Source organism: Amphiura filiformis, unplaced genomic scaffold (genome assembly GCF_039555335.1).
Source record: "Amphiura filiformis unplaced genomic scaffold, Afil_fr2py scaffold_38, whole genome shotgun sequence".
In the NCBI taxonomy this organism is placed as follows: domain Eukaryota; kingdom Metazoa; phylum Echinodermata; class Ophiuroidea; order Amphilepidida; family Amphiuridae; genus Amphiura; species Amphiura filiformis.
In genome coordinates this window covers 361419-377265 of record NW_027305502.1, presented here as the reverse complement: position 1 = coordinate 377265, position 15847 = coordinate 361419, and the positions used below count along the sequence as shown (strand labels likewise).

The window sequence follows — 15847 nt, the reverse complement described above, 5'->3', positions numbered from 1 at the left end:
TAAGACGAAGAAGGAGGAAGAAAAGAGAAGAAGAGGAGGAAAAGAAGAAGAAGAAGAAAGAGAAGAAGAATAAGAAGAGGAAAGAGAGAGAAAGAGGAAGGAGTCGAAGAAGAGGAAGAAGAAGAAGGAGGAGGATAGGAAGGAGGAGAAGAAGATGGAGGAGGAGAAGAAGAAGAAAAAAGAGTCACCCACGTGTACTATCAACCACGTGTAAATGTATAAGTAGATTAGAAATAATATAAATAAATGAAACAAATTGCTCGAGGTGAAATGTCTCGTAAAATGGGATTGATGGTTCATCTTGATAAATGTCGTATGTTTTCCTCTCATCTATAAGATGGTCGCGTAAATGCAAAGTAATAACAAAGCATTTACGACTTTATTGGATGGATTTAGTCTATTATATCACACCATCGCTATCCGATACACGCATCGTGTATGTCAACCTCCGCGATATTGTGTTGCAAACTCTGTTCATCTCATCAACCAATCACACGATCGCTACACTTGTGAATAATTCATATGCGCCTTAGGGAATGATGAGCAAAAAAAGTCAGATGAATCCTCGCGATTTATCTCAAAATTATCATCACTATCAGAGAAGCTAGTGGTTAGATCAGTTGTGTTTCCTGCTTTGTGCTCTCATCACAGGAATTATCTGTAGACAAATAAGGCGGTGAAATTGCTGATGTTATATCTTTTATCTTTCGCGAACTGATAGACATAAAAAAGTGAGTATCTTTTTGATTTGTATCAATATTAGGAATTGTTTTAATAGCAAGACTGATGGATTTTTACAAATGAATTTTGTACAACTTATCAATGCAAAAGATTTTATTTAAAGAGCAGATTTGACGAAATCAAAAATTATGATTTGATAAAGTGTTGTAGTAAATGACTGCTCTTGTATAATCTGTGCACCAACATAACGCTACGAGTAGCACTTTCGCACTTAGATATTATTTTGGTTTTGGTTCAATGATTATGGTTACCGTAATATAATGCCTACTTCAATGTTATTTTCACCTACCTATAATATTAACTGATGATATTCACACCGTTGTTTGTAATGATGCCAATGGCAAAATGTTAAAAAATATGATGGCTTGCCACACGTAAATCTAGTGACATTTACACAAAAACAACCATCCTTCATCTAGGGTCTGTGTTTAAACTTAAATCGATTAAGACATTTCCTGTGTCAAACACACACAGACCAAATTCAGCTGTCTTTTGCTGCTGCTATGCAACTCAGGACGCGTCGCAGCTCACGTCAGACCTGCATGTATATCACTGGTGGTCTCTAAAACAACAATTTCTTTTCTTTTAAAATCAAATTAGCCTATTGTTTTACAATGTCGGATATATTGTAAGGCGTGTTAAAATTTGGATTTGATGTCTAATTAATCAGCTTTGCACTTAGTAGTCAACATCATACTTATATGATTATTTTTACCATTTTGGATTTTACAGCAATCTTTCAAGATGAAGCTTATCATCAGGCGACAAAAAAGATAGTGCTTATACGATGAATGACTCGGTTGCTGTTGGTGAAAGTGGCGATCCATATACAGGAGTCAACCCGTCGCAAGGATACTACATATTTCAAGCAATTTTCTTATTTGTGGTTATGGTTATAACAATCCTAGGAAATGTAGCGGTAAGTTTTTATCCTTTTAAATCAGTAAATTTTTAATCAAAAAATAAGGGCTATTCCAGTTGAAATCCACACTACACCTGTGGAAGATTTGGGAAATTACCTTCCACAGGGGAGAATGTTTTTCAAATGTAATTGATCAGAGTTAATAATTTTGAAATCCATACTCCCCCTGTATTATGGTTTTGTGTATATCTTCCACAACTGGAGTGAGTATTTCAAATGGAATTTACCCAATTGTCTATTCTATTTAAATTTGATACTCCCTCCGTGACAGACTTGAGCTAAATCTTCCACAGGGGTAGTGTGGACTTAAATGGAATATCCCAATTGACTGACCATGGATGAAAGGTGACGATTTAATAGTGCCAAACGTCCGAGTGTGTATGAGCTGATGGCTTTATGTAATTAATTAGTCTGATGATGAATTATTGAAATAATTAGTCTGAGGATGAAGTATATTGAAGATACGTGAACAACGGGGATGGTTACTATAATTAGCCCAATTAATTAGCCATAATTGCACTTGTTTTGATTAATCAAGCAACATTATTGTTAACCCTATTGTCTACATTTTCTGTGCATGTGTTCATCAACACCTTTATTTCCGCTGAAAAGATTCATCTGGTTTGTTCAGTAAATAAATATTTTGGATTTTTGTTTGACAGAAAGTGAATTTTTACTCACTGAAATATTTCGTCCTACACATCGGAGGACTTCATCAGGTATGACTGATATCAGATGACCTTATCAGTTAATACCTGATGAAGTCCTCCGATGTGTAGGACGAAATATTGCAGTGAGTAAAAATTCACTTGGTTTTATCAAACACAAATCCAAAATGTTTACCTTTTAATTCTGATAGAGATATTAAAGTGTGCCTGCGACATTCTATTTAAGGGGTCTGTTTAAGGGGTTATAGGTGTATCGGTGGTGGTGGTGGGGGGGGCATAATTTTTTTGTTGCCGAAAATTGTATTGACGCTGACTTTTTGTAAATTTAGGACCCCCCCCCCTCTTCCGAAGAAACTGCCAGGTCCCTTAAAACATCCAAATCCATTTTTCAAAAAGTGTACATTTTAAATTTCTGTGTCATAAAATTAACAAGTGCCAATCTTCTATTTTATTTTATCAGGTATGTTACGTCGTCCATCGAACTCGAAGCATCACAACAGTTACTGGCATGTGTATAACATCTCTAGCAATAGCTGACATGTTGCGAGGAGGCTTGATTCTCCCATTTGTTATAATATCATCTGCTGCTGTTGGATCTTGGCAACTAAGTGATGTTGCTTGCTCTCTACTTGGTATGGGCTACACTTTATTTGGTAGTGCTAGCGTGATGACATTGGCTGCCGTTTCTATTGATAGGTAAGATTTTAAAATTAAAATAAGTTTTTAAAATAAAAATCTGTTCTGTCTAAAGTGCTTTTTTCTGTTTACATGTATATGCAAAGTCAAAAAGCGTAAAGCTAGAAAAACAATTTCTTTTCTTGCATAAAGGAAGTGTTTCTCTTTGTCGAGAATCACGAGTCTAAATTTTCAATAAGTTAACGCCAAATTAGAGAATTACTTCCCACGCTTCACACATTGCAAACATACAGATAAAAGCTTCTAGTACTAGTAGCCCATCTATATTGGGCTTTAAAACAAGTTTAATTGAATTTTGTATTCGCAATGGCTTCTTATTTGACGGCAAACCATATTGGATTGTAGTAATTCATTTTGATTATAAAAAGGCGTGTACCTATTTAGAGTTTCAGTTCAAACTACATGTAAATTATCATGCTATACAGTCTTCACTATGAAGCCACAAAAACGGGAAAACGTACTTTATAATATCAATGTTATATTCGTTTCATTTATAGTTTAAATCTTGTTAGAGTTCCTTTCATGTAAAAGTCTTCCCCAATGAAGCCACAAACTGGAAAACGCACTCTAGTATCAATGTTGTATTCGTTTCATATATTTAGTTTAAATCTTGTTCGAGTTCCTTTCATGCTAAAGTCTTCCACAATGAAGCCACAAAACTGGAAAATGAACTCTAGTATCAATGTTGTATTCGTTTCATATATTTAGTTTAATTTAAATCTGGTTCGAGTTCCTTTCATGCTTAAGTCTTCCCCAATGAAGCCACAAAACTGGAAAACGCACTTTTAGAGTATCAATGTTGTATTCATTTCATAGTTTAATTCTTGTTAGATTTCCTTTTGATTTCAAATTTTAAAAGATAACATTTTATCACACTTATCTCAAAAATATCACCACTACATCGATCAGGCAACGCACACATTCTTCAACAATGGAACCCCAGAAAATGGAAAACTTACTTTGCCATGATCTTTGTGTGTATAACAATTAACATTTCACATGGCCGAGTACTAAAAAAGATATATGGCCAATTTATTGATTCATATTTTCAAAATACCTTTGAATTTATCCTTAACATTTCCTTGTTTATTATTATCATCATTACAGATATTATGCTATTCTGAAACCGCTACAGTATACAACTATCGTAACCACGTCACGTGCCGCCGTCTTCCTATGCCTTATTTGGATACTCTCTCTCCTCATGGCGCTTCTCCCAATCATCGGATGGTCAGAATACATATTTCTACCGTGGAACACTGTCTGTATATCCAATTGGCTGACTTACAAATCGTACGGATATTTTTACTTGACTGTATCTTTCTTCATTCCATTTTCTATCCTCGTGTTTTGTTACTACAAGATTTTTGTAGTCGCGAGGCATCAATCAAGAAGAGTTGCGTCTTTAGAAATGTCATCAACGCAAGCTTTTCGTCCAAATGTAGGAGGAGGGCAGAAGCCAAGGAACAAACAACGACTTGTTATGAAGAAAGAAAAGAAAGCGGCCATGACACTTTTTGCCGTAATGGGTGTTTTTATTCTCTGTGTGACTCCATACTGTATTGTACACTTGGCATATGCCTATCACAAAACACAAAATCTCCTTATAGCCGTTGGAGTAACATCAATGCTGTCGTTTGTAAACTCTGCAGCGAACCCGCTCATTTATGGAATTTTAAATCGTAAATTTCGACGCGTGTTTGTTGAAGTGATGAAATGCAATCATTGTCCATGGAAGCGTGGGTTTTTACAAACTGGAGTTAGCTCAACTGCAATCGCTTCTGACGCGTATACAGGAGTAAATTTAAGTACTAATAAAAGACAACCCATTATACCAAGAGACAGCGGTTATATTACATCTGCCACAAGTAGTAAGACACCAGATGTCTTCTCAATATCTGTCTTTGCCGCGACAGCGAGTACAATGGCTACCATTGGGACGAACTTTAAAGACATAGCGCGATTAACCGCTAATATAACACATTTGCCCGTCATTGAGGACCTTCCGTCGTCAGAAAATAACACCTCGTATTACCAAAGTACTGAGAAGAAACAAAGAACATCACAAATTTCGCGTCCAACGAAAGTATTTTTTAACATGAATGAGGCTGATGGTATAGTTGCCAAATGTACCGAACATAAGAGTGACATTTCGGAGTCAGGCGGCAAAGAAATGGTAAAATCACAAACGACCGTTTGCTGATATTTATTGAACTTATTGTGTTAAATTTCTTTGTGTTACAAAAACTTTGAAATTAAGATGCTTTATTATGTTTATTTTAAGTCTGTAAGACATAAAACACTTTATATTTTAAATTCTTATGATTAATTTTGTTAAAAAAAACAAGTTATATAATATTCATATTTATTTTAAGTCTGTAAGACATAAAACACTTTATATTTTAAATTCTTATGATTAATTTTGTTAAAAAAAACAAGTTATATAATATTCATATAAATATGATATATACAGTAAACCCCTTTTTCACCGATTTTGAAACCAAATCTTTACCGATTTCAACCAAATATAGATAACACTCCTCGTCCTCAAGATCCTTTTACACACATACAATTATTAGCCGATTTATAGCAGAGATTTATACTCCATGTTGCGCAAGACCAGTCTGTGATTGCGTATAAGGACAAACAGTGAGTCAGTATAAAGCAAGTAAGGAACGTAGGCTATAGAGTTGGCCATAGACAGTCCAGCCAAAAAATGGAAGGCAATCTTATATTTAAAGACATAGGCTTCGAAACCGGGGGTATAGCGGGGGCTCACCTCCTCCCAATAATTTGGGTGCGAAGGTTCAAACTCCCTTCAGCCTCCAAATAATTTCAGGTGGACTAAAACAAACATGTGACCAAATACCAGAAAATGGCCGTGTTTGACATTTTATGTCAAATTTTTGACACCAAGGGGCAACCCCCTTGGACACACCCAGGACAGGTCATCAACAAAATTTAGTTTTGCCAGCACCCCCCCCCCCCCCCATGTTAAAAATCTTCCGGAGCCACTGTATTGAGTTATTTTTAGTTTAAATCCAATACACCGCTGTGGAAGACACGCCCTTAATCTCTCACAAAGTGTATAATCAAATGATTAAAAGATTTTAAAAGATCATGTCTTCCATCAGGAGTTGTATGGATTGCAACCGGAATAGCACATTACAGAGGAAACTTTGTCAGGAAGATTCACTCTCTTCCAGCTCCTGCCACTTTAGTTGGTGAAATACGGAAAGTTGATCAGGGATGACAATATTATTTTTCAGGCTATTGTCGGAATTAAGGATATTTTGTAGTCCATTTACCCAAATTCTTTTATTTTCAGCCCGTTTCAGGGCCATTCTGCTCATTTTCTCGCTGTTTTCATGGCTTTTTGTCAAAAGTGGACTTTCATCCCTGGTTGATAATTATACATAATAGACTTTGATCAAATACTTCTGTCCATAATGTTTCATATACTGATGCTTTAGCTTTCCATTATCACGGATTATTAGTGATTTCAGCTTCCTTGATCTCGGACTTTATTGCCTTGACGGGGTTGTCAAAAGCACTTATTTTTATAATCATTCTTTTTTTAATAAGCAGCCATTACATTAATTTTGTTATTTCCATATTTTTTTGTACGATGTCATTATTTTGTTTTCTAAACTAAAGGTGAATTTACACTTAGCCGCTGAGCGACGAGCGACCGGTTTTTGACAAATGAGGTAGCGGTATAGCGCACTTCTGACGCAAAAAAATCCCGCTTCTCATTGGTTACAAGCAAGTCACTCGTCGCTCAGTGACAAACTGTAAATTTAGCTTTTTAAAGTATGAAGAAACTCTATTTCTGGTGAAGGCTAGCATCACATCAGACTGTCGAAAGCATTTATTTTTACAATCATTCTTGTATGTCTTATGACCAGCCATTTCATTCATTTTTTATTTTTTATTTTTTTGTTAATTTTTCGTATGACGTTATTTTTCTTAAGTAAATTATGAAGAAACTATCTTTCTTATTTATTTATTCATATATTCATTTATTTATTATTTATTTATTTTCTTAAATTTCTTCGTATTATTTTATTTTTCTAAAGTTAATTATGAAGACAATCTAGAGAGATCATACTTCAGAGTATATACAGTAGTATACAAAATTGTACACTTTAATATTCAGACTTTAAAAGCCTTTAAATCTGAAGGTTCTGTATTTGATATGTAATTTTGTAACAAAATGAAAACAAATATTTTTGTAAAATGTTCACAAATAAATTAATGAAAGAAATTGAAAGGTTCTCGTAATCTGTGACTCATACTTGAGCTTGTCTTTGGAATCCCTGGTATACCATGTGCGTGTGTAGATCTTGTAGGGGTGTGTGGGGTGTGGGGGTATGTGTATCTATGTATATGTGGGACGTTATGTGAGGGGTGTGTGTGGGGGTGGGTATGGGATATGTGTAGGGGTGGATGTGAATGGGAAGAGTAGTTAAGAGTGAGTGTAATTGAATAAGATACACCAAAGATATTTTCCAAATATTTATCGGTGTAGATTCAGAGCAATTCTTTTTACAAGGCTATCCAATATCAGGAAAGTCTACATTGGTCTCACATTTGTAACTAAGATGATGCTGATTCCGCACAATTATGTGTGCGCGTGGGTGGAGCGCGAGGTTTGGTGAGTGTACACAATGGTGTATTGATCAGTGGCGTAGATTTCTTTTTGACAGGGGGGGGGAATAGGGTTGGAAAAAATTCTTGAAGTATAGTGAATCCAGCACCTTTTAACGACGGAATAAGTTTATGGTACAAATGCGCGCGATTTTTTTGTTGCCATATTGAAGCTAAACTGATGAAATACCGTATGGTGCAAACAAAAGTTGAATAAATTCGCGCGAAGAGGCAGAGAGACCGAGAAAGACAGAGATAAAGAGGCCAAGGATAAATTGTTACGTTTCAGGCCCAGTTTCAGGGAAAAAATCCGTTCGTGCCTAGTAAGGATAACCAGTAATTATAAGATAAGCTTAGATAATGGTGGCCTCAGGAAAGGCACAATAATATACGTCATATTGATGTAAGATACACAGCGGGATAAACACGGTCTATGGTTTATTTAAGAAGAGCTTTCTGCAGATAGACACACGATTTTTGCCGTCACGTTCGCGATTGTATCAATAGATTTAAAATAACTATTGGGGATTGTATTACTCCCTCTGTGTACAATTACACTAGTATTGGAATAACGGTTCCAAAAGAATTCCAAAGTGTCTTCCTGAGAATCCTAAAAGATTGGATCCTAAAAAAGGTTCCTGAAAATCCAAGAACCCTGTATGCTCTTCCTCAGAGTGACCCAAAGATCCTTGATTCTGGTTATTTTCAAATTATCGCCTAACTAATCAGATTAAACGGTCGAAATGTATTTCGTCAATGGTCAATTTATTACATAAAACAATTGAATGTTTTTCACAATTAACAAGCAAATTAATTGATATTAAATATTGTTACGAGTCGCATTCGCAACCCAAGGCCAAAACACCTTTTAACCAAATTCACTTCAGAACGCACAACAAAACACATTGTTTGTATACAAGTTAACAAAATTTGAATCTTTAATGAAAAGTATATAATTGGACAATGTTCTTGCGTATAAACATGAATGTATTAATTACAACGATTTACAATGCTTACTTATCTGACAGTCTTTCTTCTTGCTGATTATAGAGTTCCAGATGACTCTTTGAAATGTTTTCCAAGCTTAGGCCCCCTAAGTCCCATGAAGCCTTATATAAATGCATATCCTTTGCGTTCAAAATCCTTACACAGATGACAATTTCCAAAACGGTGCTGCTTTCACCCTTCACTCACTTTCTTAAACGGAAACAGGCATTCATCCACTGTGTTTCCACATTGACAGATGTGTTGTTTCATAAACCAGCAAGTCAACAGAAGAATATCGTCGTTGGGCAGGAATATCCTCCCATGTGTCATTGGCCCATGGACATGTTTAAAGCAAAACCCCTGTTGTAACTGGTTGGCAGTTTTGTTTTAAACCTGTTCAGGGGCCACAAACACATAGGAGGTTTTTCCTGTCCAATGATTATATTCCCCTTTTGTGAAAGATGTGCACTTTGGCGTACTCCTAAATCTCCTTCGTTTCAGCTGGATCCTTCCGTAGCACCTTCACTACACAAAACGAATATCTGGCTCGCAAGTACCTTTCCTTAAAGGAAAGCACATAGTGTTACGAGTCGGAAAGACTCGAGGCCAAAATCACCTTTTAGGCGAAGAAAACCCCCCGTTTTACGGGCGGACGGACCTTTCACGTAGTGTCACTCGGTCGGGCTTTTTTTTCCTTCGTTTTATTTTTTGTTGTGTTTTGTTTTTCTGGAGGCTGAAATTCCCTAATATATCACCAAAATCTGAAAAAAAAAAATCTTTCACTATTCACACGTTGCTCTTCAGGAATATAAAGCTCTTTACTTTGATCTGCTTTTGATAAACATTACAAGCTTATTGAATCAACATGACGACAACACCACAACAAATCCATCCCTCTTTTTGGGATGATTCCAGAATATCAGTGGTTGAATATAATAATAGCATCATCCCTACAACTCACTTTTTAATATTCCACACTGTTCCAAGGGCTCAACTTCGTGAACACATTGCTGCCCAATACATAGTTCATAGCACACTTCATGTTTATGAAACTCTGCCACGAAAACATGTTTTAATTTGTTTATATGGTAACAAAAACCCTAATTCTATTAATAGCTTATTCTGTCACATGCACATTCACTTTTTTTATAGCCACTGGGATTTTCCATATTATTATACAATCTCTCTCTCTCTCTCTCTAGGTGCCATATCCTAAGACGTTGGCGATCATGTCATGCCACAATTCTCTGTTATAAGCCATCGCTATTATGTTCAGCTCCCCTTTCTTTTAGCCAGTCTTTCAGATTTGATAACCACATCACTCTCTTCCTGCTTCTGCTCCTTGTTCCTTCTATCCTTCCTGTCAATACTAGGTTCTTGAAACCATCCTTTCTGAGGATATGACCAAGGAATTTGAGCTGCTTAACTCTGATTTCACGTAACAGCTTCCTGTTCACATTTGTTTCTACTTAGGACAGTCCACGGGATCTTCATCATTCTTCTAAGGAACCACATCTCGCAGCTCTCCAATCTTCTTTTAATGTCTGTTGTTATTGACCATGCTTCACTTCCATACATTAATACAGGGACGACATAGCAGTTGAGTACCCGAATTCTGGTCTCTATACCGAGGGCACTGTTTTTTAGGATCTTGTCTTAACCTCCTTAATACATCTGGCATCTTCTGTGATTAGACTGCCAAGGTAGTTGAAGGAGGAAACTTGCTTAATTCTTTGATCTTTCACCTTCAATATGCATGTTGGGCTTTCAGGCTTTCATACCACCATACATTCTGTCTTCTAGCAATTTAACGATAAACCTTTCCTCTCACTTTCCTGAACCGCCACATCAAGAAGCCTTTGCAGATCCTCCTCAGACTCAGCTAATAGGACAGTGTCATCTGCATATCTTATGTTCGTGATGTTATGTCCACCTATACTGAGCCATTTTCCTTTTCTAGCTCCCTTAGAATCAGCTCACTGTAATAATTAAAGAGATCTGGTGACATCACACATCCCTGCCTGACTCCTCTCTTAATGCTTGTATATTCACTACAATCTCCATCCACCCTTATGCACGCTGTTTGGTTCCAATAAAGGTTCTGCAACAGTCGTAGATCCTTTCCATGCAGGTCTAGCTTACCAAGATCTTCAAAAAGCTGATCATGTCTCACCTTGTCAAAGGCTTTTGAGTAGTCAATGAAACACATGAAAACATCCTTCTGCATCTCTACCGCTCTCTCTGTATGTTATCATTCTCAAGACATAAATAGCATTCCTGGTACCAGCATCTTCTACAAAGCCGAACTGCTCTTTACTAATCTCAGGTTTTATTCTACTTCTTGCACGGAGTAACAGGATTCTTAGGATTATCTTTGTAACATGGCTCATAAGGCTAATTGTACGGTGTTGTCCACAATCCACAGCGCCAGGTTTCTTGGGAAGAGCAATAAAGATTGATTTGCTCAGGTCTTCTGGAAATATCCCATTATCATACATTCTGTTGATGACTCCTGCCAGTTTCTCAATTCCATAATCCTCTAATGCTTCAATCATTTCAATAACTATTCCATCTGGCCCAGCAGCCTTATTTCTGCTCATCATTTTTATAGCTGGTCGAACCTCTGACTGCAATATCTTTGGACCCTCAATAGAATCTGGAAAGCTTGGCAAACCATCCCTTACATCGTGAAATAACTCCCCAACATATTCAATCCATCTTTTCATTACATCATCTTTCCCTATCAGCATAGTACCATTCTTTGCCTTGATGCACCCAGAGCTTGAACAGTCTGATTTCCTGCCTGAGATCTCATTTATCCTCTGGTACACATTCCGATTCTCTCCAAATTGACTCTCAATTTTGGCACATTCACTATTCAGCCAGCCAGGTCTCTCTGGCCTCCTTGCAACGTTTCTTTATTTGCCTGTCCGACTCTCTATATTCTTTCGAATCCCTGTCCATGATCTTTTGCCTGTCTCTCATCATTGATATAATTTCTTCTGTCATCCACTTGCTTGTCATTCTCTCTTCTTCTTTGGCAGGCATTCCTCTGCTGTTTCAACCAAGATATCCCTGATAATCCCTCATTGATTCCCATGTCATCTCTTCTCCTTCGTCTGTGAGTTGCTCAAACCTGTTCTCCACTTTGATGGAATACTCCATTCGGATCTCTGGTTTCTTCAGCTGTTCAAAATCTACCTTCTTCGTGATCTTCGCTCTCTTCAACTTTCTCAGCTTACAACGCAGTGTGCATACTACTGGAATATTATGCAATACAATGAACATTCTTGAAAGATCTGGGGATTTCCAAACATGAACATTTTGGAAAATTCTGGGATTTTCAAAATCTATAAATAGACATGATTGAATTTTATATTGATCAATGGGGATTCCCCAAACATGTCATTGCACACACAAACTCTTGCATAATTTCTTGACAGGGGTTCTCATCTCTCATAAAATAGCTTTGAATGTATGAAAATTAAAATTAATTGGACTGTTAAAGCTACATTTAGATATATTTTGTATCAAACAAATGTTAACCTGATTGCTCAGCTTCATGATTTGATCATACAGTTCCTTTGCTACTTCATGGAATAGTTCCAAGTAATTCTTTGAAAGTGTCCATTAAATATTGCATCTGTCATAGCCTAGTATACGTACGTGTGTTATGTTGAGGACGGTTTACCCTTGCTTGTGCTCAATGAGGTCTTTATGATCCCGGGATCTAAGAAATTACCTGACATACCATTCGTAATTGCCTTTCTTTTCCGAATTTGGCCCCTTGCTTGCGCTCAATAAGGTCTTTATGATCCCGGGATCTAAGAAATTACCTGACATGCCATTCGTAAATGCCTTTCTTTTCCGAATTTGACCCCCTTGCTGGCTCTCAATGAGGTCTTTATGATCCTGGGATCCGATAAATTACTATCAAGTTAATATACGCCGCTCCATGTTATATTTTCCACGAATGGAGCGATGATTACATAAAATGTCATTCCTAAATCCCTTTCTCTTCCGAATTTGACCCCTTGCTTGGCTCAATAAGGTCTTTATAATCCTGGGATCTAAGAAATTCCTACACATCGCTTTATTATTTTCCACGAATGCCTTTCTCTTCCGAATTTGACCCTTGCGCTCATTGAGATCCTTATCCCGGGATCCAAGATCAAGTTAATACACACCTATATGACGTCGCCCTATTGTTTCACCGCTCCCATACGAATGGAGCGATGATTACAATAACATGCCATTCTTAAGGGACGCACCATTAGATATTATCGGGGGGCTAGGGAGTTTTTGAAAAAAAGTTTTGCCTATGAGTAAAAAAAAAAAAATTTGCCTCACTGATAAGTAAAAAAAAAAAAATTTTGCCTCACTGATGAGCAAAAAAAAAATTTCCCCTACCCAGCTCTGTGTAAAGGTATAGGCCCTACATTAAAATTGAAAAGATAACTTCAGCCGCCAAAGGCGGCGAAAAAAAATTTTGCTTCCAAAGGCAGCGAAAAAAAAAAAGTTGAGCTTGACAGTTCTATTTTCATTGATAAAAATTGGCGAGTTAATACTTTGGTTGTACTTTTAAATACAACTTAGCCAAAAATGCAAGATGTCTTTTAACCATCACTTTGGCAATTAATGCTTTAGGCTTCACTGTACTTAACGGCCCTATACTTGAAATTATTTGGACATTACTTTCTACGCTTAATTTAGGTAAAAAAGGAGTTTCAAGACTGTGATCCGGGACCACTTCACTTAATTTGTTCCAAACAATTTTTTTGCACAGGACAGGACATAATGTTGAGTTGAATGTATTTTTTACAGAGTAACCAATTCAGCTGAATCCAGGTGCAGAATTTACCTTTTCGGTAAATCCCATAATCCTTTGCGAGTACACCTGAGAACCCGTGACGTAAAATGATGAGTTCTCAGGTGTACTCGCAAAGGCTTATGGATTTACCGAAAAGGTCAATTAAAAGGTACTTCCAATCAAAAAAACAAACAAAAAAAACAAAACAAAAACATTATAAAGCAGCTTCATGCAATGCCCTTTACTTTCTTTGAAGAATTGAGGTAGCTTTAACAACAAAAAAACATACAAAAAACAAAACAAAACAAAACAAAAATGCTGGAAGCGATGCAGATATAATTGGCACGGTACTCTTCGGTTACACTATTAAATCGGGGTTCTTTCATATTTATAACGTAAACAATTCTTTGAAATGTTATAGATGAACTTTGTACTTTCAATAAATGAAAATTGTAAATCAAATTACTTGGACTGTTATCATCATCCTTCCCGCCATTAAAAGGGAGATTGTGTTATCAACAGGAAGCTCCTATTCATTTTCTCATTGATCCTGAGCTGAAAGATATTTTCTAACCTTTCGTTTGACTATTTGACTCCAGGAGTGTATCAAATTTGAATAATATACCATCAGTGCTTTTTGAAACTGCTGATGCACAATATCAATGCGTTCTGCAGATTTATACCCAAAATAACTCCTTTGTACCCAAAATAACATCGTTTTTAATGGACAATAAGCAGCCTGTCAGAACTTTAATTTGACGGATATGTACAACGTACTTGTATACATCTACAACTTGCATATAATCAAGCACCGCATAAGAATACCAGGCATTAGACTGCACTTTCCTAAAAAAACCAGAAAAAAAACCACTTAAAATGCACGGGAAATTGGGCAAACAGTACCAAAAACAGGCTGATATTAAATAAAGTTGCAGACATAATTGACTTTTAAAAACTGAATTCACTTTTAAAACTGAAAATTCTCATGCCTGGAATCATTTCAATGAAAAAAAAGGAAAATTCTGAAGAAAAAAAAAGCGTAAAATAAAATGCTCAAAACGGGCTAAAAAGAAATAAAAACACGGAAATTTGGGCAAAAAAAAAAAAAAAAGGAATTCCTTTTAAAACAGTAAAATTCTCATGCCTGTTATATAATAAAAAGACCTGTGACATTATACATTGAACAAATAAATAATACACAAGTCAACCTGTTTCCCATTGGTTTGTACAGTGAGTTATATTTATTTTGCAGATACCATAACACATGACATAAATATAGAACATATTATTATCACTCTCCACCTTGGTGTTGCAGTGACAAGTTTCAAAAAAATTCAAATATTGTACATTTTCATGACCATATTTGGAATCAGCATGAAAAATGCATCCAAATGAGTACAAACAAGCCTAGTATTGGTCCAGTGGTTCTTAAGATAGCACTTGATATTTTGAACAAATATATCAAAACTTGGACTTTTCATGTTAAAGCCAAATTCAGAATTGTACATTTTCATGACCATATTTGGAATTGGCATGAAAAATGAGTACAAACAAGCCCAGTATTGGTCCAGTGGTTCTTAAGATAGCTCTTGATATTTTGAGCAAATATATCCAAACTTGCGACTTTTTATGTTGAAGCACAGAGAGCATTAAGCTCAGATTGACAGGATCCTAAGGTTGTTAATAATTACAAACCAAACCAGCTTTATATAGCACTCTGAACTATTCCTTTTACACCATGTTGTAACTAAAAATAATTGTTTTTCTGCAACCAGGCAGATATATCGGGAGATGTATTTTTTCCAAACCAATATTGCAAGTTGCAACTAGCCAGCAAGTGCTACTATAAATATCCGGAGAAAAGAACTGAAGCTAGAAACGCACAGACATTAGAAAAATGACTGATATCATCTTATGTAACAATGGTAGCTTTGTGAATTTTACAATTCATGTAATCATGAGAATTTCAAACAATTATGTCATTTTAAGGGGGTACTACACCCCTGTGGTAAGTTTGTGACTATTTTTTGCATTTTTCTTAAAAAATAATAACACACTGGAATCAAAAGTTATGTATATTATTGGGGCAAGGAATCCATGTACTACACTGAAATTTCAGTGACTCAAGACAAGCGATTCAGTATATATGATAGGAATTCTATCTTTGGGTTGACCAAGCTTGTGAAGACTATCATCCTTCTGGAGATTTTTGAGATCCTTTTTTGCCACCTCAACCAGGCATTTTGGGTGCAGAATTTGGCAGCCTTGGCTACTGTATCTGTACTACATGTACATCTGTATAGTTAAGCTTATGGCCCATCCATCCCAGTTTCAACTACTCATGTGTTTGGAAGTCTGTTGGCATACTAGTAT

General features: G+C 36.3%; 1 protein-coding gene across 1 annotated transcript; it reads left to right on the top strand.

The window, feature by feature from the left end:
• The first annotated feature begins 1495 nt into the window (after window positions 1-1495).
• Window positions 1496-5232, top strand: LOC140144061 (histamine H2 receptor-like). The gene is made up of 3 exons (XM_072165889.1): window positions 1496-1660; window positions 2792-3027; window positions 4135-5232. Exons 1-3 carry the CDS (start codon window positions 1529-1531, stop codon window positions 5228-5230), a joined length of 1464 nt encoding a protein of 487 aa, XP_072021990.1. The 5' UTR covers window positions 1496-1528; the 3' UTR covers window positions 5231-5232.
• The last annotated feature ends 10615 nt before the right edge of the window (window positions 5233-15847 follow it).

Coding starts and splice junctions, on each gene's coding strand:
- LOC140144061 (XM_072165889.1), top strand. CDS start 1,529: ATGAATGACTCGGTTGCTGTTGGTGAAAGTGGCGATCCATATACAGGA. Junction 1,661..2,791: donor CAATCCTAGGAAATGTAGCG/GTAAGTTTTTAT, acceptor TTATTTTATCAG/GTATGTTACGTCGTCCATCG. Junction 3,028..4,134: donor GCTGCCGTTTCTATTGATAG/GTAAGATTTTAA, acceptor TCATCATTACAG/ATATTATGCTATTCTGAAAC.